Source organism: Miniopterus schreibersii (genome assembly GCF_964146895.1).
Source record: "Miniopterus schreibersii genome assembly, chromosome: 10".
Taxonomy (NCBI): domain Eukaryota; kingdom Metazoa; phylum Chordata; class Mammalia; order Chiroptera; family Miniopteridae; genus Miniopterus; species Miniopterus schreibersii.
Window position 1 is genome coordinate 9,397,230 of NC_138110.1, and position 20,961 is coordinate 9,418,190.

Sequence of the window (20,961 nt, forward strand, 5' to 3'; positions counted from 1 at the left end):
GTACATACTTATATAATAAGAGAAAACAATTTTCCATTTTTATTTAAAAATTCAAGACTTTTTAATGGACACTGAAATTTGAATTTCATATAATTGTCATGTCATGAAATATTATCCCTTTGAATTTTTTCCCCCCAAACCATTTGAAACTGCTGTGTCAAAGCATGGGGACACTTCCAGCATTTTGATAGGTGTCCCCACATTGTCCTCCAAAAAGACTGAACCAGCTGGCCCTCCCAACAACAAGTAGGAGCTCACTTTGCCACATTGTAAACCAACTACATTTTTGTCGCCCTTTTTTGGTAAGCAAAGCCTTATTTTCTTCCCTGTTTGCATCAGGGCATCATCTGAAAACTGCCTGTGTGTGCAGAAGGCTCCTAGTCCCTCTGTCCCCAGGACCAGATGCTCCCATCGCTGACCCATCTTTCCCCCCACAGTCTGAAGCCTCATCAAGAAGGGCAGCAAACCATTTCTCAGGAACCGGGACTTAAATGCCTCTCACAGCTTACTTGGGGGAGGACAGAAGAATCAGCCTGACATTCCCAGCAGTCTACAGACAAATAAAAAAGCAGTACTTAAAAGAATCCTTCATTTCACATAGAAAAGTACTTTAAAAAATACAAGATCCTCCCTTGGCTGGGTGGCTCGGTTGGAGCATCAACCCAATATACCAAAGTTGTGGGTTTGATCCCTGGTCAGGGCACATACAGGAGTCAATCAGTGATGCATGAATGTATGCAACAACAGATCGATTCTCTCTTAAAATCAATAAAAACGACAAAACAAGATTCTGATTCACCTTGAGGACAAATCAAGCTTTGCAGGAGCTGTATTTGGAGAAAACATTAAAGCCTTTGGTAAGCCAGGAACCTCACAGCTGTCCAGCAAGTAAGGAGACTTTCATGGCCCTTGTGCCCCTTGTTCCTCAGAGGAGGGCAGGAGCTGTGAGAAGTGAGTGCCAGGAACATGCTAATAGGCTCTTCATGTGGCTGCCGGCCCACAGGTGACCGGCATAGCCTCATCCAATCACAGGGTCCCCGAGGTTGCATTCGAGCAGGCAGCTCTCTCACCCTGACATCAGGCAGGTTCTGCAGGGCAGCCTGGGAGGACACCAACTCCCAGTAAGAAAGGCTAAGTATTTTTCCCTCTGGGATAATGCTGGCAGGGGTGGGAACGGGTGAAAAACAGGGTGGGCCAGTAGGATGGTTGGATCAGGGGAAATTGGAAAGTCTGCCTTCTTTTGTCACATGGCCAGTGAAGTCCCTGAATATCTCACTCCAGTCCTGGCCGGTGTGGCACAGTTGGCTAGAGTGTCGTCCTGTGCACCAAAGGGTTTCAGGTTCAATTCTCTCTCTCCCCCTCACCCTTCCTTTCTCTCTAGAATTAACAAAAAACATATCCTCAGATGAGGATTCAAAAAAACTAACTCCATTTGTGTGAGAAATAGCTGGAGCCAAATGGAAGGGAGTGTGGCTACTTTTTCCTTTTATGCCTTTACTCTGACTGGTGTTTTCATTGAAAACATATAGCCTAGGGCCTTGGAGACTGGGCTCCTAGTAAAACAACCTCTTAATGATTCTGGCTGCTGTATCAGGAACGTTTCAGTTTTGGTTTCCTATTTCCCAACCAGCAGGAAAAACACATGCCTGCATTCTAGAGGGAATGGGGGAAGGATCAAGGGGACCTCTTCTCTTTTTTTGCACTTAAAGCTCCAGTCAATGGCAGAGCATTGCTGCTGAGATTCCTTCTCACACCTGAACCAGGGGCCACTTCTAAGACCAGATCTACCCTAAGCCAAGCCCGTAACTTGACAGCCATGACTTGCTGAGGAGAAGCTGCCCACCACCCTGCCCACCCTGGCTCTCCCCATCAAAGCAGAAGTGGGATCCTATCTGTGTCCACCCCGCTGAGAACTTTGCCAAATGTCTGGACCTCTGTGGGAATGTGGAACTGAGACCTCATGAGGCCAAGTCTTGGGGCTGGCACCTCCGAAGTGGGTTTTAAGAAGAGAAGGATCCCCATTCACCAATCTTTCCGCATTCCACTCTCACAAAGGAATCTGCAGGCAAATCACAGCCTGTCTGGGCTGACTTGGGGTACTCAGGGGCTGCTCCTTGGCCTCATAACAAGAGCCTGGCCAACATTCCCACTGTGAAAAGAGGTGGCTGGCCTGGGGATGGGAGGGTCTCAGTTCTGCCTCTGGGCTGAGTGTCTGAGCATCACACTATGGAACTGAGCCACCTTCTGCCTGGCCCTGGCCCAGGCCAGCCCAAACTTGATCTCTGAGGCCCAGGAAAAGCCAGCTCCTTTCCCTGTAAGGCCTCACATCCTGAGCCTCCCATGGGTCCTGCAACAACAGGGCTGCAGAGGAACTGAATTCTGGGGTGTGGGTCTTGCTGCCAGGGCCCCCCAGCTCCCCAGGAGAGGCATGAGTTCCCTGGCTAAACCGCCAGCTTCCCCAAAGGCACTCACTGACTTCACAGCCTTCACCTCCCTCTAAAGTATTGTCCTCTCTACGTGCTATATATAGCTCTTCTGCCCATGGCTAGACCTAAAATAAAATAGATATTTGAGAAGTTTAAGAGTTATGCTGCATTTTAAAAATCTTCTAGACATTTATTACTCCAAATGATAGAATTATTAGCTATACTAAAGGTAGACAGCAGCAATTTTTTCTCTCTTTTTTAATCCTCTCTCGCAGATACTTTTTCAACATTGAGAGTAGAAGGGGGGGAGAGAGAAAAATATTGATGTGAGAGAGATGCACAGATTGGTTGCCTCCTACACATGCCCCCACCGGAGCTGGGGATCGAACCTGCAACCCAGGTATGTACCCTCGACTGGGAATTGAACCCGAAACAGGTCCTTGGGCCAACGCTCTAACCACTGAGAAAACTGGCCAGGGCAACAGCAGCAATTTTTGATTCTCAGGCAGACATTTGAAAAAATCCATCAGAAAAATACCTCTCTATGGGCTTTTGCCCGTCCCAAAGGTGATTAGCCAGATTGTTCAGGAACATGGGTTACTCTTTTCCATGGGAATGCTCTCCCAGGCTAAAGCCCTCACTTGGCCAGCAGGGGGCAGAGGAGGCCCATGGGAGATCCAGGCCAGGGCTGATACCTGCGAGAAAAGGTGCCCCCTGCCCCACAGCCAAGCCTTGGGGACCTTCCACTAAGTCCCCCACATGCTTCTCTACCACAGTGTCATTTTCAGGTCTCAGCTAAAAGTGGGAGGTCAGGCAGGACCTGGTGACAAGGGGCAGTCCGAATTGAAAAGAACCTGTTTTCATTGCTTACTCTATGAACTAAAAAAATAAATAATTTTTTTTTCTTTCTGGCAAGCTATTGAGTTTGCAATGCAACTTCCACCTCTGAGATCAGACCTTGAGTTTTAGGGCAGAAAGTAAATTACTTGTGAGTTGGGGATGAGAGAACAAACTGGTCCCAGATATCTGCCTACCCCTCACCTCATATGGACAAAGGTTCCTCCCTCTTTGACCTCATATTTTTCTACTAAAAGGAAATAGGAAATGATGAGACCAGAATTATGCACACATTACTCCTCCAGTGGGGGTACCAGGTGGAGTAAAAGAATCCTGTTTGGCTCAAATTATTGGGTTAAGGTGGGAGATTACAAAAACAAAAATAATCATATTTTAGCTCTACCAAGTACAAATTTACTTTTCATGCATAAAAAGGAAACCACGTGCTTCCTGCCTGACTGGCCTTAACACTTACACTTCTGGGAAAAGGGAAAAGGTTAGGGAGGGGACTGGCTCTGTGGGCTGGACACAAGTCCTAAATGGTCCCAAGGTCAGTCCTTCTTGACATCCAGAGCCACGCTGCCTGAGGCAGAAGAGATGGACACGTATTTGCTGCCAGCCAGGGTCCATGCTGGTCCACTGGGTCCCCACAAAGAACCAAGGACATGCACATGATGAACTGAATCACCCAGAGGGTGCCAAGTCCCAGCTCAAGCTGGGACCCTGACCACACATGGGAATTGCCAAAATAGCCTGTAGATGGGCAAAGGCAAGCAGGTACAAGGCTTGTTAAAGGGCAGGAGAGGAGTGAATGTGAGTCAGTAGCTCTATTTCATCTGGACACGATTGGCAGCTCCTTGCCCTCAGATGGCTCAGGGGCTGGGCCTGTGGAGTCAGCAGGGTGTCTGTGTGAGAGAGTGCAAGCACTCTGTGAACCAAATGGGTCCTGGGGATACAGTGGCTGCTTGGGGATTGCAGGTGAGGATCAGATGCATGTAGCTATAGGCCACCGGAGTCCTGGGGAGGGATGGCAGGCTCTGGCCCCCTGTCTTTGTACTTGGGTGAGTTTGGACCCTGGCATGGGGGACAAGTGGGACCCAAAACAGTGGAGAATTGGGAAAGAGGAAATGCTGAATAGCAATGAAGGTGGCAGCGGGTAAATTGTGGGCAGACCCTGTGGAGCCCAGGAAAAGGGGCCTTTGGACACACAAGGACACCAAGTAGGGAATCAAGGTGAGGGAGGCAACTACTAGGCCCTCACCACTTTGTTAAAGTGCACGAATTTAAACGAAATTCAAACAGCAGTTGCTGACCCACCTAAGCACTGTACCTATACCTTTTTCCTCTAGAGGGTGCTCTAACACCACAGAATAGGCTCATTCACCCCGCAAAATCTAGGGATGCCGCTTCCAAAGGGGCTCAAAGAGTCGTCTGTGCCCGTGTGCTGGTCACCAGTGTAAACATTCACAGTATTCCCAGAGAAGGCAGTGGCCACCTGCCACCCAGGAAGACAGCCCGTGAGGTGCCAATCAGAGGTAAAGAAGAAAAGGTCACTGCGTTTTTCTTTCTCAGGGTGTGCAAGCAACATCACAAAGGGGAGTGTGAGGTTTTCAAGACTTCTGGGCCTGCCACTTAGGTCAGAATTGCTGCTGCTGAGACCCAAGGCACCTTGATGACGATAAAGAAACTGGCAGTTGGCTTCTCACCCTGCCCACCCTGGGGTCACGATGATGGCATTGATGATGGCATTAGCTGGGAATGGCAGAAACTGCAAACCAGTGCTCCGTTGAAGACACCCAGCCACGGCAGCTTCCACAGTAGGATTGCTCCTCTCAGGCACCTTGGCTGGACAGGTGACTGCTTTGGCTGAGGAAGCAAAGGGAAATGTTTACCTGGACAGGTGTTCCCTCTAATCTGTGGGCTGGGAGACGCTGCGAGCAGAGGCCCGGCTCAGGACTGGGGAGATGACATGTTTCAAAGGAGCCAGCTGGCCTGGACAGTTCGGGTTAAGGAGGCAGCGCCTTGGCTTCCCCCTACTTTCATCTTCCCCAAAGAGGCAGCCGAGTGCACATGCTCCTGGGGTCCTCGCCGGGCGCGCATCCTGGGCCGTGGGAAGGCCCTGCTCCATCACAGCAGCTCCTGCTCATCGTCCTCAGAGCCAGAGGGGCCCTGGCGCACCTCCTCGTACCACTTGTTGGTGAGGGTTTTCATCTGGATGCGCCCGTGGTGGAGGTCCTGCAGCAGAAGACACAACCAAGCCAGTGGGTCAGGGTCAGGGTCAAGGAAGGGAGAGGAGCTGCTTTGTACCTTGTGCAGGGGATGGTGGGCAGGGTGCATGGCCACGGGCAATTTCAAAGTGTTAACTGACTAACTCATCTGGGATTCGTCTTTGTGGGGGTGGAGATAACAGGAGGTCTCACTCAGGAACAGGAGTAGTAGGAGGCAGGGTGGCATGATGTTGAAAACAGTGGCTCTGGAATCAGACACACTTGGGCTCTACTCCCAGCTTTGCCTCACACTGGCTGTGTGACCTCAGGGGGCTACCTTACCTCTCTGGGTAGGCCTTAGCCTCCCTAGCTGTCAAGCGAGATGACAGCTGCATCTGTTGCATGGGTTGGGAGAATGAACTGAAGCAATCGTGAATGCCATTCTTGTAGTAAGAGCTCACATATAGCATCGTGACTACCGTAGGAGGGAAAGAGGGCTTGGCAACAAAGAGGGGCAGCAGCCAGAGGAATCCCACCCCACCTGAAGGCTGCATGGGGCAGGATGACTGGTTCAGCAAAGCAGGCCCAAGCTGCCCCCATGAGACTGCCTCACAGACTGTCACCCAGAGGCCAGCAGTGGTGGAAGGATGGAATAAGAGCCTAAGCCTTGGGACACTGCCTGCAGCCATGGCATGTCTGAAATTCCTTGGCTCAGATTCAGTAGCTGATCCATGTCCCAAGTCTTATCATCCAGGAAAAGCAAACTGTGTTAACATGTCTATTATTAAACTAGCACTAAATCCGGCAGCAAAGGAAAAACAGCAGATGCGATCCTGGGAAGGAGAGCCGAGCGGGAGGAGGCAGCCTGGCTGCCTCTCCCCAGTACAGCATGTAGCCCTTCCCTGCAGCCCCCCTCACCACTCTTGGCCACTGCAGGTTCTAAGAGAGGAAGGCAAGGGACTCCTGGCTTGTGGCACTGGCCCATGTCCCACCTCCTGGGTCAACCGCCGTGTGAAGAAGGGGTTCAGATACTTGACATCCAACCACAGGAAGCCTTTGAGGTCCTGCCGCCTGATGTAGTGGGCTTCATACTCTTCCTCGGTGAGCTCTGACAAGTGCTCCGACTCCACTGTGTTGCCCTGTGGGGGAAGGAAGGCAGCTGAGGGTCAGTAGATAAGCCAGCATTTTCCTGGAAGCCCCCACACTATCCAGCCTACCTAGCAGCTCTTCGCCCCTAGACACCAGTGTCCCCAACCCCAACTGCACTTTCAAATCAATGCAGTATGTCTGTGGGTAGCAAAGGGCTTCCTGGGAGCCTGTGTAGGGAGGCAGGAAGGTTTGTAAAAACATGATGGATGCCCAGGAATAAATCAGAATTGTGAATAAATCAGAAGTTCTGGGTTGGGGGCTAGGCTTGGTTTGTAAGATTCCAGATTTTAATGTGCAGGTCAGTACCAAGGAGGGGACAGAGACACAATCCCCACGGGAACCAGAGAGGAATGAAGAGAATGACTGACTGCAGGTGGTGCAGCAGGTCTGGAAGGCACATAGGTCTCAGGTCCACTGGATTGTCTCAGCTCCACTCCATGCCTCTGCAGAGCCAACCATACGGGATGCAAATACACTGTTTGCTGCTTTGCTAGAGGAGCTGCTCTCTAGCCATAGTTAACTAACTGGGTCTCCACGGGGGAGCCCCTGCAGCCAGTGCAGGTTTGGAGGGCTTGTGAATCCACAAAATGCTGGACATACTTGCAATGTCCTGATTCAGGAGGTCTGGGATGGGGCCCAAGAATTTGTATTCCTAACAATTTCCCAGTGATGCTGCTGGTCCAGAAGCCCCACCTAGGGGACCATTGATGGAGACTGTGGCACTTAAGACTGCAGGCTCTGGAGTCTGTGACCTTGGCTGTGTGATTTGGCCTCTGTGTGCCTCAGTGCTGTCATCTGCAAAATGGGCATAATGAGAGCCTCTGCCTCCTGCAGGTTATAGGCGACCTGAGACAGTCCAAGGAGACTCAAGCATACCTATACCACAGGACATTCCTTGAACAGCATGTGCTTTCTCTAAGCAAACATCTTGCTTCTACTAGAGCCCAAGGGTGGTTGGTTCACCAAGTGTGGCTGCAGGATCAGCACCTGACAGCCTGTTAGAAATGCAAATTCTTTCTAGTCTCACCCCAGACCTGTAGGACTCTGGAGCCCTTCATGGATTCTGATACCCACTGAAAGGTTTCAGAACCTATACTAGAGCTTTTATTAAAAACAAAGTTGGACCCTGGCCAGTCTGACTCAGTGGTTAGAGCGCTGGCCCGTGGACTAAAGGGTCTTGCATTTGATTCCCTATCGAGGGCATGTACTTCGGTTGTAGGCTCAATCCCTGGCCCCAGTCAGGGTGCGTGCAGGAGGCAACCAACTAATGTGTCTCTCTCACATCAATGTTTCTCTTCCCCCCACTCTCTCTAAAAAATCAATGGGGAAAAAATATATCCTCGAGTGAGAATTAACAACAGCAACAAAAAAACAAAGTTGGGCCCTAGCCTGGTGGCTCAGTTGGTTGGAGCATTGTTCCGTACACCAAAAAGAGGTTGCAGGTTCGATTCCTCGTCAGTGCATACCTAGGTTGCAGGTTCAACCTAGGGTTGGGGTGCACACAGAGCCAACTGATTGATGTTTCTCTCTCACACTGATGCTTCTCTCTCTCCCTTCCTCTCTCTCTCAAATCAATAAACATATCCTCCGGTAAGGATTAAAAAAACACAACAAAGTTGGTTGGTAGGGATGGGGGAGAAGGGCGGTCGAGAGCTGGACGGTGGAGGCAGCCCAGCATGAGGTCCTCCGAAGGTTCCTTTCCAGCAGCGCAGAGACAAGAGGCCAAGATCTGCCCAGACCTGAACTTTCAGTGTGAGAAGTGGGTACATCCCCTTTCTCTGTCTCCTGGTTGAGGACTTCTGTGCCATCCATGACTAATTAAAGTTACTGATGGCCTCAAATAAGGCAACTGGGAAAAGATGAACCTCTGGAAATGCATGTGTGTGGGGAGGTGGATGCAGAAGGGTGGGATGAGAGGCCAGGGCAGCCTCTGCTCCTGTCAGTCTAGCTCAGCACATGGGGCTTGCTGGGGACACAGGGCAGCGAAGGCCTGACTACATTTGACTTGGGAGGGGTGCCCACTGGCAGGAGCAGCTGCTGGGCAGGAGGGTGGCTTGGTGGAACAGAGGTGGGCAGAGGTATTGGGGCCTCAGGCTCTGGGTCCTGAGCTCCTCAGCCCCAAATCAGGTCCTTGTCTGGTCTCGGTGGAGGGCACCTCTCTCATGGTCCTCAAAGCCACTGTAAGCACCTACGCCCACTCAGGCCCCAAAAGGAGGAGTTCAGTAACGGGGAATGATGGGATTTTGAAACCTTCCAGTCCTGGGCCCCGATGGGATGAGCGGTTACTGGCAGGGGAGGAACGTTGCTGGGAGAGTCTGATACAGGTCCACGCTCCCCCTCCATGACCTCCATGGCTGCACCAGGCAATGAGGCTGGCAGACAAGCAGCCCCAAAGAGCCACACTTCAGAACCTTAGTTCAATCTCATCAGGTCAGGCAGCTGCATGTGCGGAGGTGCTGAGCATCCTCAAATAGTTCTCATTTCCCCATTTCCTGGCAGTTAGCAGGGACCAACCCTCTGCCCCGCCGCAGGCCCACCAAGCACTAACCATCTTCTCCGTCTTGCTAAGGTTGACATCCTTCTTGTTCCGGCGACGTGCCTTGGTGTCCTCAATGTCCATGAGGCGGATGAGGGGCATGGTGCTGCCGCCCAGCAGCAGGATGGTGAAGAGCACGATGATGATCGTGGTGGTGCCGATGAGCTGCCGCTTCTCCATGGGCTCGAGGTCCAGGTGCAGGCTCAGGGCATAGGGGATGGCGCCCCGCAGGCCTGGAGGGGCAGCGAAGGGAGTGAGATGGAGGGAGGTGAAGGAGCAGCATCCTGACCCAGTTCTCTGGGGACAGCCCAGCATGAGAGGAAAACATCCTAACAAACCCTGCCAGAAAGCACAAACTCATCCTATGAGGCTCTGAGGTGTGAGAAAAACAGTCTACAGAGAAGTGGGGCCCAGGTGGAGGCTCACAGGGTGCTTGAGCAGATCAAATGAGGTACCTGTCCAGGCTATGAAGCTCTGTGTGAGTGTGTGTGTGTGTGTGTGTGTGTGTACTTATCAAGCCCAACACTCACATTTTAGAAAAACGACAGCTAGTGCAGACCAACTCCTCCCTGTGTGTGGGCCAGGCCCTGTGCTAGGTGCTCTGCATGCACAATTTCATTTGATATTCACAGGACACCCTGTACAGCAGGTCCTATTATTCTATACAATCTACAGATGAGGAATCGAGACAGAACAGTGTCCTCCCAGGGCCATACAGCTTTACAGGCAACAGCACAGAGTGCAATCTGTCCAGTGCCCCCGCTGACAAGCTTGGCAACCTTTATTATTTTGGGCTGGTGAGGCACACTTGTTTTCAAAGGGCTCCAGCCTGTGTGCCCTCTGCATGGTGTGTGCCTTTGTAAGAGGTATCTTCCTTTCACTGTTCATTCGAGGCTGGACTTACCACTAAACCACATGATGAACATCATCTTTGGTGTGATTTTATGATCTCGGAAGAAATTCAGAAGGTAGGAAAGAGGGAAAATGTTCACCGCTCTGCCAAACAGTACAAGCACCTGTTAATAGCAACAAACCAAGTCTTAGACAGAACCTCTGGTTCTTCAAGTTGAAGCTTGTTGAAGCCCCCACAGGCCTTGTAGCACACCCACTATAAACACAGCAATCCCTGTGGTTATAAAGGGTGTGAGTAACACATGCTAGTTAGAAACTTGGCTGGGGTGTGTTGTTTCCGCTGCCTGGTTTGTGTGTCTGGATTGGATAATGCTCTGTACATTCACCTTAGTAGGGAGAGAGAGGACTAGCAGGGTGTCAGCGATGGCTGCAGCAATGACAGAACAGGACCGAATGCCAAGAGGCCACGCAGAAGTACCCAGAGATTAATTAATTTAAGAGCAATCTAACTCCTCCAAAGGTGCTCCACCATGGGACAGGGCTGTGCTAATCACTCCCCATGGGCTAGCTCTGGAGGGACAGACAAGGTGTCCCTGCTTCTCCCATGGGGACCCTACTCCTCAGGCAAAGGAGGAAAGACTGAGAAGGGCTGACCCATCCACATAAACACTGCTCTCCAAGCATGAGGAGTGCACAGGCAGGTTCTAAAAGGAGGTCACACAACCCAGCCAGCTGCTTGCCAAAGGCATGTTGGTCTTAACAAAATACAGCTTTATGTGAAGTTTAAATCATATGTGGATACTTAACAAAATATAGCTTTATGTAGTTTAAATCTTATCTGAGTGGATAATTAGAACTACTTATTAATTTACCTATTTTTTTAATCTTGAAAAGGGTAATATCCACACATACATTCTGTAGGCTCTAAGTTTATCCTTTTAACCAGCACGAGCTGAGTGTGTGCTTTGGAGCATGTGCCTTGGATAGTCAAGTTAATAATGGCTCCCAATCATCTAACATTTATATGCCAGACAATGTGCTAAGCATTTTATATGTATTATCTTGTTAAATTTAGGTCCCTGCAGTGGTCTTATGAAAGAGGTAGTACCGTCTCCATTTTGGAGACAAGGAAATGGAGACAAAGAGAGGTTAAGTAACTGGCCCAAGATGTCCCAGGCAGGAAGTGGTGGAGCCAAATCTCAAACCTGGTTCAGTACCAAAGCCCATGCCCTTGACCACTAAGCCAGTGTAAGGTAATCCATCCAAAGAGCACAGGCTGCCCCCAGAGTGGCAGGGCCAGCCCATGTGCTCAGGGGAAACCAAGTCTCCATGTCAGGGCATCTTCTCATTCTTTCTCCTCCCAGCCCATGGCCAACACAGTCACTTCCGTTTCAGCCCCTGGAATCCAATCTCCCATTTGCATTTCAGGTTTCTGACACTTGCATTTCAGGTTTCACCAAGAGTGGCCCCTTTCACCCAGTGATCACACTAAAGGCTATTATACTTTTTGAAAAGACTTGCTGCTGTCCTCTTGTCCTGAAACTGGAGTTTGGAGGACAGATAACAGTGACAAAAGCCAGGCGCTCTTGCTGACTGAGAGGTGAAAGCACCCAGGTTGCACGGAGAAACATCTTTTTCTTTAGGGCCCCTTTCACTTCTCTGTGTCTCAATTTCCCCATAGGCCAAACAGGTAGGCCTTCCTAGTTTGCACATGGTAGATGACTGTGCAAAATAAAACTTTGCCTCTCAATAGCTGTGTTTATTAAGTGGAGTTGGTAATAATAGTTAGGAGGAGTTATGATAATTCAACAAGATATATTTCTTAAATGCCTTAAAGTAACATAGGATCTAAAAAGACAACAAAGAGATCAAATTAGGGATTGGAGTATGAATCAGCTGGAGAGTTGAAGGGCGATGAACTCACTATGAGGGAACAGAGACACAAGGAGGAACACAGACAAGCAACCTGGGGACACCAGGCTAAATGCCCAAACTGTTAGAAGCCACTCATGTCACTTTGATCAGATGCCTGAGAGAGCTGGACCTTTCTTTCTTTCTTTTTTTAATATATCTCTATTGATTGCAGAGAGAGGAAGCGAGAGGGAGAGAGAGAAACATCAATGATGAGAGAGAGTCGTTGATCGGCTGCCTCCTGCACGCCTCCCACTGGGGATTAAGCCCGCAACCTGGGCATGTGCCCTGACCGGGAATTAAACCACAATCTTCTGGATCACAGGTCAATGCTCAACTGCCCAGCCACACGGGCCGGACTGGACCTTCCTTTTAAATGCTAAACTTTTACTTTCCCCCACAAGGATTTGATTCTCCTGCAAATGATTAAGCTTCTCCTTTCCTTTTTTAGAGATATATTTTAATTTATCTCCTACTGCCACCCCCAGTCCAATTATAACAGTTTCTCAAACCTCCTTGATGGTAAGAATCACCTGTGATGAGTCCCCTGGATGAATCTTCAGGGGAGCTAAGGGCCTGGAAATCTTTACACAAGTGTCCAAGGTCATGTTTATGAATGCACACATTGGAAGAGAACCACAGTGAGAAACGCATGCATTATAAATTATCCAGAAAACAGAGAAAAGAAAGAGAATCATCCTCAGTTCTACAAGCACTGGGAACATTTGGTGAAATTTTCTTTACATATTTTCTTTTTTCTATGCATGTTTTTTACATGGTTATGCTCAATTACATATTCAATTTTGAAATCTGCTTTTACCACCTAAGATAAAAACACATAAAATGTAGTTATAAAAGAAGACCATATCATTCAAGGCCACTTAAAATTTTAAAAGAAGCAAAAATCCTTTTCTAGGGATATTCATTCACTTAATTCCATCTCTTTATTGTATGTTTGTGATTTTTTTAAACAAAAGAAACTTAAACATAAGAGAGTCAATGTAGCTGTTGACTTTGAATAGTTAACAGTTACATAAATGAATCCAGAACATGTGGTCGTTGAGCTATGAATAAGTAATTAAATAAAAAACAAGGAAAATACTTACTATGCACCAGACGACAAAGGAAATTTCAAACTTGTGAGGGAAACTAAAAATGGACAGGCCAAGAAATGCAAACACACATGTTTCTGAAACAAACCAAAGAATGGATTATTCAGCCCCAACTATTTCTTCCAATACAGTACTAAATTGTTAAGCAAGCAAACATTCACAAGTCAATCCAATAGAACACTTTGCTTATTTTCTGGAACATCCTGCAACCAATACCTGGTGAAACTAGTACTATGATTCTCTCATTCTTTTCTATCCCAGGAGCAACATGTGCTTGCTATTCCGGATCTAATTTAATGAGGCAACCGTCAAACACTCATGCAAATAAATACTCAGTCCATTTGCTGAACGCTGTGATTAGCAAGGATCCCAACTGCCGGCAAAGTGGCAAAAATTCAGAGCCAAAGGCTGCAGATGCCACCTGACTAGTGTGAAAGGGCCCTTTGTTACCTTCCTTGCCAGAGCGGATGAAGCTAAATGATTGACCTCACTTATTTAATACCACCCCAGGTTTAGAAGATGACTCACACCCTGCAGGATTTGCAGGAAGGGTACATTTCCAGCTCTGGCTCCACTCCACAAGTCAAAAAGAGCCCGACATTTAAGCTCCTTGTACACGCGGTTGCTGGGTATTTTAAGGAAAAGCACCTTATACATTAACAGCACTAGGCTCCCTGCTTAAACTGTGATGCCCCCCAGAACAGCTTCATAACCAGGGAAGAAAGACTGTATTTAAAATAGTTGAACATCACCTGGCCGGCGTGGCTCAGCAGTTGAGCACTGACCTAGGATCCGGAGATTAAGGTTCAATTCCTGGTCAGGGCACATGCCAGGGTTGCGGGCTCAATCCCCGGCGGGGGCGTGCAGGAGGCAGCTCATCAATTAATGACCCTCTCTCATCACTGATGTTTCTCTCTCTCTCCCTCACCTTTCCTCTCTCTGAAATCAATAAAAACATATAAAAAATAATAAAATAAAATAGTTGAACATTGTAATACAGTGAGGCTGTTCGATAACATTTCGGCCATGTTTTTCCCTTCAAATGTGTAACTTTTTAAAACAATTCACAAGCTGGACAGTAGATTCACTCCTCTCCTCCTTGAATTTTTCCCTGATCCATTAAATATTTTTTGTGATCTTTCCAAATTAGCTCATTTAGAACACATTGAGATCTACGTTATGCTTTTCTCTGGCAGCATAAATTCTACTATACAGGGTTGGGTGAAAGCCAGCTTACAGTTGTGAGTATGCAAAACACAGAGTTTACTGTATTATTATTTATTAATTATTGTACTATTTCCCATACGAACAACTGTAAGTCTACTCTTGCCCAACCCTGTATGGGTATGTCATGGTTAATTTAACAAATCCTTTGTCCATGCTTATTCTACTGTTCCTATTTCTTTTCTTTTTTTTTTAAATATATCTTTATTGATTTCAGAGAGAGGAAAGGAGAGGGGGAGAGAGAGGTAGAAACATCAATGATGAGTCATTGATCGAGCCCACAACCCGGGCATGTGCCCTGACTGGGAATCGAACCCCGATTGCCTGGATCCTAGGTAGATGCTCAACCGCTGAGCCACCCTGGCAGGGCTACTGTTCCTATTTCTGATATTATAAGCTACAACAAACATCCCTGTGCACAGGCAAAATTCCTAGTGGTAGAATTGTGGGTCCAAGAGCCTGTGCCTTTTATTGTTTTTGTTTTTAAAAAAATATATCTTTATTGATTTCAGAGAAAGGAAGGGAGAGAGAGAAACATCAATGATGAGAGAGTCATTGATCGGCTGCCTCCTGCATGCCCCTACTGGGAATTAAGCCCGAAACCTGGGCATGTGCCCTGACTGGGAATCGAACCACGATCTCCTGAACCATAGGTTGATGCTCAACCACTGAGTCACGCCAGCCAGGCGAGCCTGTGCCTTTTAAATTCAGACATACTACATATGACTCTCCAAAGAGACGGCATCAATATACATGCCATCAACAGGGCCTATCTTCCATAAACCTGTGCCGGAAATGGGCATTATCAAACTTAATATACTAATCTGATGGGTACAAGACAGAATATGATGGATGTTTTGCTTTACACCCCTTTAATTGTGAGAGTCAGGGTCAGAGTCTTTAGCCATGACTTTCTGAGAAGAGTGCTGTTGAAAAAAATAACCACTGGGCCAGAACAGACAGACAGACCTGGTGTCAGAGTTACTTCTGAGTCATGTGACTGTGGGCAAGTCACTTGATGTGACCTGAGACTCCTTATCCATGGAATAAAGTCTACACAGCCTGTTCCTGCCTCCCAGTATGTGACAGTGTGGAACTCACGATTCAAAATGAGACAAGCCCCACCGAAATGCCAGGGGAGATGCTGATGGTGATGGCTAGGGCCAGCCCCTTGGGCACCAGTGCAAAGGGACAGTGTGAGAGGGGTCCCTTTACTGTCAGGTATAAACTAGGGAGGTGGTATGTGTGTGGAGGGAGACAGCCATCCTGGTATACCCCAGCCCAACAATGACACCTCCCCAAGTTATGTCTTTCAAGGTGCTCTGAACCAAGAGTCCTGTGGATAAGTTTGGGAAATGCTGTAACTACATTCCTCTCTCAGAAATTCACAGTGCACGCTGGCTGAAAAGTCCTGCAGTTCAGAAACTTGTTAAACTTTATCCCAGATTTCCAAAACTCTTTTTTGAAGACGGAGTCTTTATTCACCTAACCTTCAACAATATCAGTTTCAAGGAAAACATTTTTGGAAATGTCACTTTAATACATTAAAATGCATGAGGCTCAAATGTTCATAATTAGTAGTTCTCACTATTTTTGGTTTTAAATGGTAGGATTCAAATGTTCCATTTGTTAGGTATTAGGTTTACTGTATGGAATTTGAAAGCCAGAGTAACAAACAAAAGGTAAGGGAGTGCAGCTCTGCTCTGAGGGATCCTGCTGCCTCTTCCGCCAGGGAAAATCTTGACTCCACAACCAGGGTCAGAAGAACGATCAGCCCTGGGGAGGCCGCCCCTGACTACAGAGAAGCAGAACTCACCGCACAAGAAGGCCACGGTCCGGAGGGTCTGCTGCATGAGGATCTGGGTGACTGGGGACAGGTTGTGGTGCGTGTAGTGGGACATCACGATGCCTGAGAACAGGATGGCCATAATGCCTGGAGAGGGACAAAGAGGCAAAGCGCCCAGGCATGAACAGAGCAGAAAAGTACCTATCATGTGATCCACAAATAAAATATGTCACACTTCCCACAAGTCCCTGGAGCTTACAGTTTTAGGTGTTTTAAGAAAAAGAAGAAGAAAATAATACCTGAGGCCTCCCAGAGGCTGCAGAGAAATGCCAAGGGCCCCTTCTGTCTGGCAGCTTCACTACTGGCTGGCTGACCTCGGGCCAAGTCCCCCCCCACGCCAAGCCTCAGTTTTCTCATCTGTCCAGTGGAACTAATAGTACCTACTCATGAACTGTTAGGAGGGTAATGAAGATTAGCCATGCAAGTGCCCATCACAGGACCGGTGTAGGCTGTCATCCACAGATAGAAGGAGGGTAGATGAGCCACTATTGGGACAGAGTGTAAGAATCTGTAGATTTTAATTTACTTTTTTATACTTTTTCTTAATTTTGAATTTCCCTATAATCACCATTAAATACTATCATAATATAGAGAGATGTGTTATAACATGTAATATCTTTTCTTTAAAGCTCTCTGAGAGTCTAAAATTTTTGTTGTTTACTGAGGATTTGAGTCTCACCGTTTAGCCACTGCTCCTAATCACTCCTGAAGCACTTTACGTGGGTTTCCTCTCAGTGTCTCCCTGTCTAGGGCTTCTATTTCATGTAAATACAAAGTCACTAAATAAGCCAAAACATATGAACTGTAAGTCAGACTTTCTAAGCAAAATTTCAACTCCTCTGCAGCTCTGTAGAAACCCTGTTCACCAGTAATCCCTATTACTGGTGAACTTTCCATTTATAAAAGGGTGAAATTCATAGAATTCCATGGGAGACATTTCATCTGCTAAGCTTGCTGTATAAACAATACCCTACAAGATATAGGAAAACCCTACTCCTTGTGTTGCCCAGCAGGCATTTGCTGGCCCGATCGACAGTAGCAGCTGAAACATTTTATCTCCTAGTCTTCCTAGGAAATAGCAAATTCTTTGCTCTTTCATTTTCCTGTACAATAGAGGCTAGATGGGGACACTATCTGACAAGATGAGAGAAGGGAAGGAGCGGGTGGGAGACTTCTGTACTTGCTACTGCAGAGCACTGAGAAGACTGCAGCTCAAGAGTCGTTCTAAACCACTGCTCTGCCAGACGAAAAATACACAACAAAGTCTAAGAAGCTGGGTAGATTGTGAACCTGGTTCTTTCAGCCTGACCCTGCAGCAGAGCCATCAGAGGGCAAAGCAATGGGAGATGGTGGGGGGGAAGACCAGAACCTGGGTCTGGAACTCAGTGGAGAACGGAAGAGAACAGGGCAAGACACGCTTGTTTTTATGGAATTGGCTTTAGCACTGCAGGCCAATGCAGAATGGTGCTGGCTGCTGGGATTTCAAAGGGCTTTGTTTCTCCAGCTTGTTTCAAGAAGGGTTAACAATTCATTGGCAAAGCTGAGGCTTTGGGGTTCTTACCTTGAAATAAAAGTCACTCCAGAGGAGCTTGAGCCCGTTTAAGTGGTGACACCCACATCTTTGTCCTGCCCATAAAGACAAGTTGTCGCAGCCCATGGGAGTCCTGACATCGAACCACCACTCCAGAAAGCCAAAGGCTCCGGGAAGTCAGCTGGCATAGGAACGTGGAAGTCCCCTGTGGACTGAACCTTAGAGTCCACTGCCAGGCCCCCAGGCCCATCCTGCCTCAGGCTCCGCACCAAGGAGACAGGCTCAACACAGAAGGGGTTTGGCTGGCTGGCTTAGTCCGGTGCACTAGGCCAGGGGTAGGAAACTCAGACTCCTCGGGGGCCAGATAATGAAAATAAAAATAAAGAATGGATGAGTGCCCATGGGTGAAGGAGGCAAGACAAGCCCATTTCCAAAGGGCTGACGGCAGCCCTGTGCATGGGGCCTCGTGCTGACTAGTCTTCCTTTGGGTTTTCTGAGAGATGTCAGAAATCTGTTTCTTATGGGAAATCTCTTCACTTAATGATGTAACTAATTCAGGTGTTTAACATTTTTCTGCATAGATAATCCCCATCTGAGGGCTGAACTTAATGACAGCAACTAATTCAAATGTTTAAATTTTTTGGTATAGATAACAAGCTCTACCTGGGGGTTGAATTTAGACAAGATGAAAATGGGCCTCTGGCCAATACAGAGTGAAGAGCCAGCCGCCACCCTGACCCTAAGCTAGAGTGGGATCAGGGCATCTCTCAAGTTTGAGGGGTTAAAGGAAAGAATCAAGGTCAGCATGGGGTGCAAAAGCCAGAGGGACAGCTCAAGTGTCTGCCCTCTGTGCACTCCCTAAGCAAAGGTGACTCCCCCACCACCCAGACCACCTTCATCCACTGTCGCTGCCACCAGCACAGGCTGTACAAACACTAACGGGTTAAATGTGCAAACAGGCCCACTTCTAGAGATAAAAATGCCCTGTAAGGAAGAATTCCTGACACATTTACTTCTTTTAGAAGTAAGCAGATAAGAATGTAGCAAAACGGTCAGCCTCCAGGAAGGAAAAAAGGGAGGAGGGAGGAAATTCATTTCTAGTCTCAGTTAAATCCATCGTTTCAAATGTAATAAGGAACAGAGTAAAGGAATCAAGTCCAAAAGGCAGACGTTGAAAGGGTATCATGGTACTATTTCCACCGTATTGAATCTTACTGTGGGTGAAATACAATGTACTACTTAAAAGCTGAGTCAAACCACAGTTTTCTTTGTTAATTAACCAATAACATATTTTGCTAAAGACATCCAGACTTGGAGGAACAGAGTAAAACAAGAGTCTCTATTCACACCGCCTGCCCAGAGGTTAACTATCATTAACAGTTCAATATGCAGATTGCCAGTTCTCTTACTAATGCCATAATGAAGTTTATCTTTAAAATATAACAAACAGAATCCTATTAGATATATGCCATGTATTGCTAGCACAGTAATTTCTTTCAAAGGCCTCCAACATTTGTCTTTGCATGATTAGCAGAATCCCAGCACCTTCCCAGGCCTATAGAACTCTGTGGGATGTAGTCCTTGCCCCTCTACCCCACCCACACAGTCTTCTTGCTCTTCTGGAGTGTGCCTAGCTCCCTCATACCTACCTGGGACCCTTAGCACCTACTCTTCCTGCTGCTGGACACCCTTCCCCAGATCCTCCCATGGCTAGCTTCCTCTCACATGTCTTAGCTTCAGGGCCACTTCTTCAAGGAGACCTTCTGACCCCTATCCCATGATGCTTCTGCCCCCTTGCCACTGTCTATCACATTACTCTCATTTTTTCATATCATTTCTCACTGCCTGAGATTATGCTATGTGTCTGCTCATTTGCTTACTGTCTTTCTTCTGAGACAGGAACTTGATCTTGTCTTCTTTACAACTATAGCCCCGATACCAAGGACAGTTCTCAGCACAGGGTAGGTATTTAATAAATATTCAATGAATGGATGAACGAGTGTTTTTCAACTTCCTGTCTTCCCTTTTTTGTTTTGTTAATCCTCACCTGAGGATATTTTTTTACACTGCTTTTCAGAGAGAGTGGAAGGGAGGGGGGGATTGGGGAAAGAAAGAGAAACATCAATGTGAGAGAGACACATTGACTGGTTGCCTCCTGCATGCGTTCCAACCGGGGGCAGGGAGCAAACCTGCAACCCAGGTATGTGCCCTAGACCAGGAACTGAACCCACAACTCTTCGGTGTGCGGGCTGATGCTCTAACCACTGAGCCACACCAGCCAGGGCCAACTTTCTTTCTTAAAATTTAACAATATATCTTGGAGTGGCAGTACAGATAGATCAAATTCATTTTTAAAGTGTCTACATAGTAAGTCATAGTGAGAATGGAACCAGACTTACTTAATTGTTCCCATTACTGATGAACATTTAGTTGCCTCCAGTTTTCCTCTCACAGGCGGTGGTGCAAAGGAATTCCTGGAATGGACACCTGTGCACAAGGGTGCTGTACAATACAGTCCATCTTGGGCCAACATGTTCCTTCCCATTTTATAGAGTTATGTCCTGATCAATTTTGCAAACTCATCCTTCAGCCCTGAAAGTTTCATCCTCTGTGACTCACCTCCACCGAGTGTGGCTCTGCCCCAATTCCCCTCCTGCAACCCAGAGTTGGCTCACATGGCAAGGGGAGGGGGCTCTCTGTTTTTGGCTCTTCAGAGCCAGAGGGCAAAGCAGCCCTCAAAACTGGTTCGAATGAAAAACAGAAATAGTTAGATATAGCCTGGCCAGTGTGACTCAGTGGCTGAGCGTCGACCCATGAACCAGGAAGTCATGGTTTGATTGCTGGTCAGGGCACATGCCCAGGTTGCGGGCTCGATCTCCAGCAGGGGGCGTGCAGGAGGCAGCCAATCAATGACTCTCATCACTGATGCTTCTCTCTCTCTCTCTTCCTCTCTCTGAAATCAATAAAAACAAATTTAAAAAAAGAAAGAAATAGATATAGATAGAATTAGAACAAAGATTCTGAGAATAGCTAATGCTTCTGAGTAATAATTAGGGAAACTAGTTAATTAGCTGTTGAAGCCAGGACACTTGTGTGAGTGAAAGGGGGTGTTGTTAATTTACCGTGTTGAGACAAAAGGGGAAACTTATACGGTCGCCCTAGTAATTACACACATTGATGCCTCTATCACTTACATCATTCCCTTGAAGCCTCACAAGCCTGAGGGTGGCACTTTTATTATATGAGGAAGTGAATGCTCAGAGTAGTTAAGCCTGCTGACTGAGGTCACACAGCTAATGATGAGAGGTAGAGCTGGGATTCAAACTCAGG

The 20,961-nt window shown here is 47.5% G+C and overlaps 1 protein-coding gene across 2 annotated transcripts in view; it reads right to left on the reverse strand.

Moving 5' to 3' along the window:
* Nucleotides 1-3,334: 3,334 nt before the first annotated feature.
* The window catches only part of SLC9A8 (solute carrier family 9 member A8), a 61,013-nt gene continuing 43,386 nt past the window's right edge, over nt 3,335-20,961 (reverse strand). The window contains exons 11-16 of one of the 2 annotated variants that reach the window (XM_081150213.1): nt 16,071-16,187; nt 13,025-13,107; nt 10,060-10,171; nt 9,168-9,388; nt 6,463-6,609; nt 3,335-5,498 (exon numbers count right to left, since the gene is read on the reverse strand). In XM_081150213.1, coding sequence (XP_081006339.1) covers nt 5,391-5,498; nt 6,463-6,609; nt 9,168-9,388; nt 10,060-10,171; nt 13,025-13,107; nt 16,071-16,187 — 788 coding nt within the window. In that variant the 3' untranslated portion in view covers nt 3,335-5,390. The remainder of the gene's footprint in view (nt 5,499-6,462; nt 6,610-9,167; nt 9,389-10,059; nt 10,172-13,024; nt 13,108-16,070; nt 16,188-20,961) is intronic. The other variant, XM_081150214.1, reaches the window with a different exon arrangement.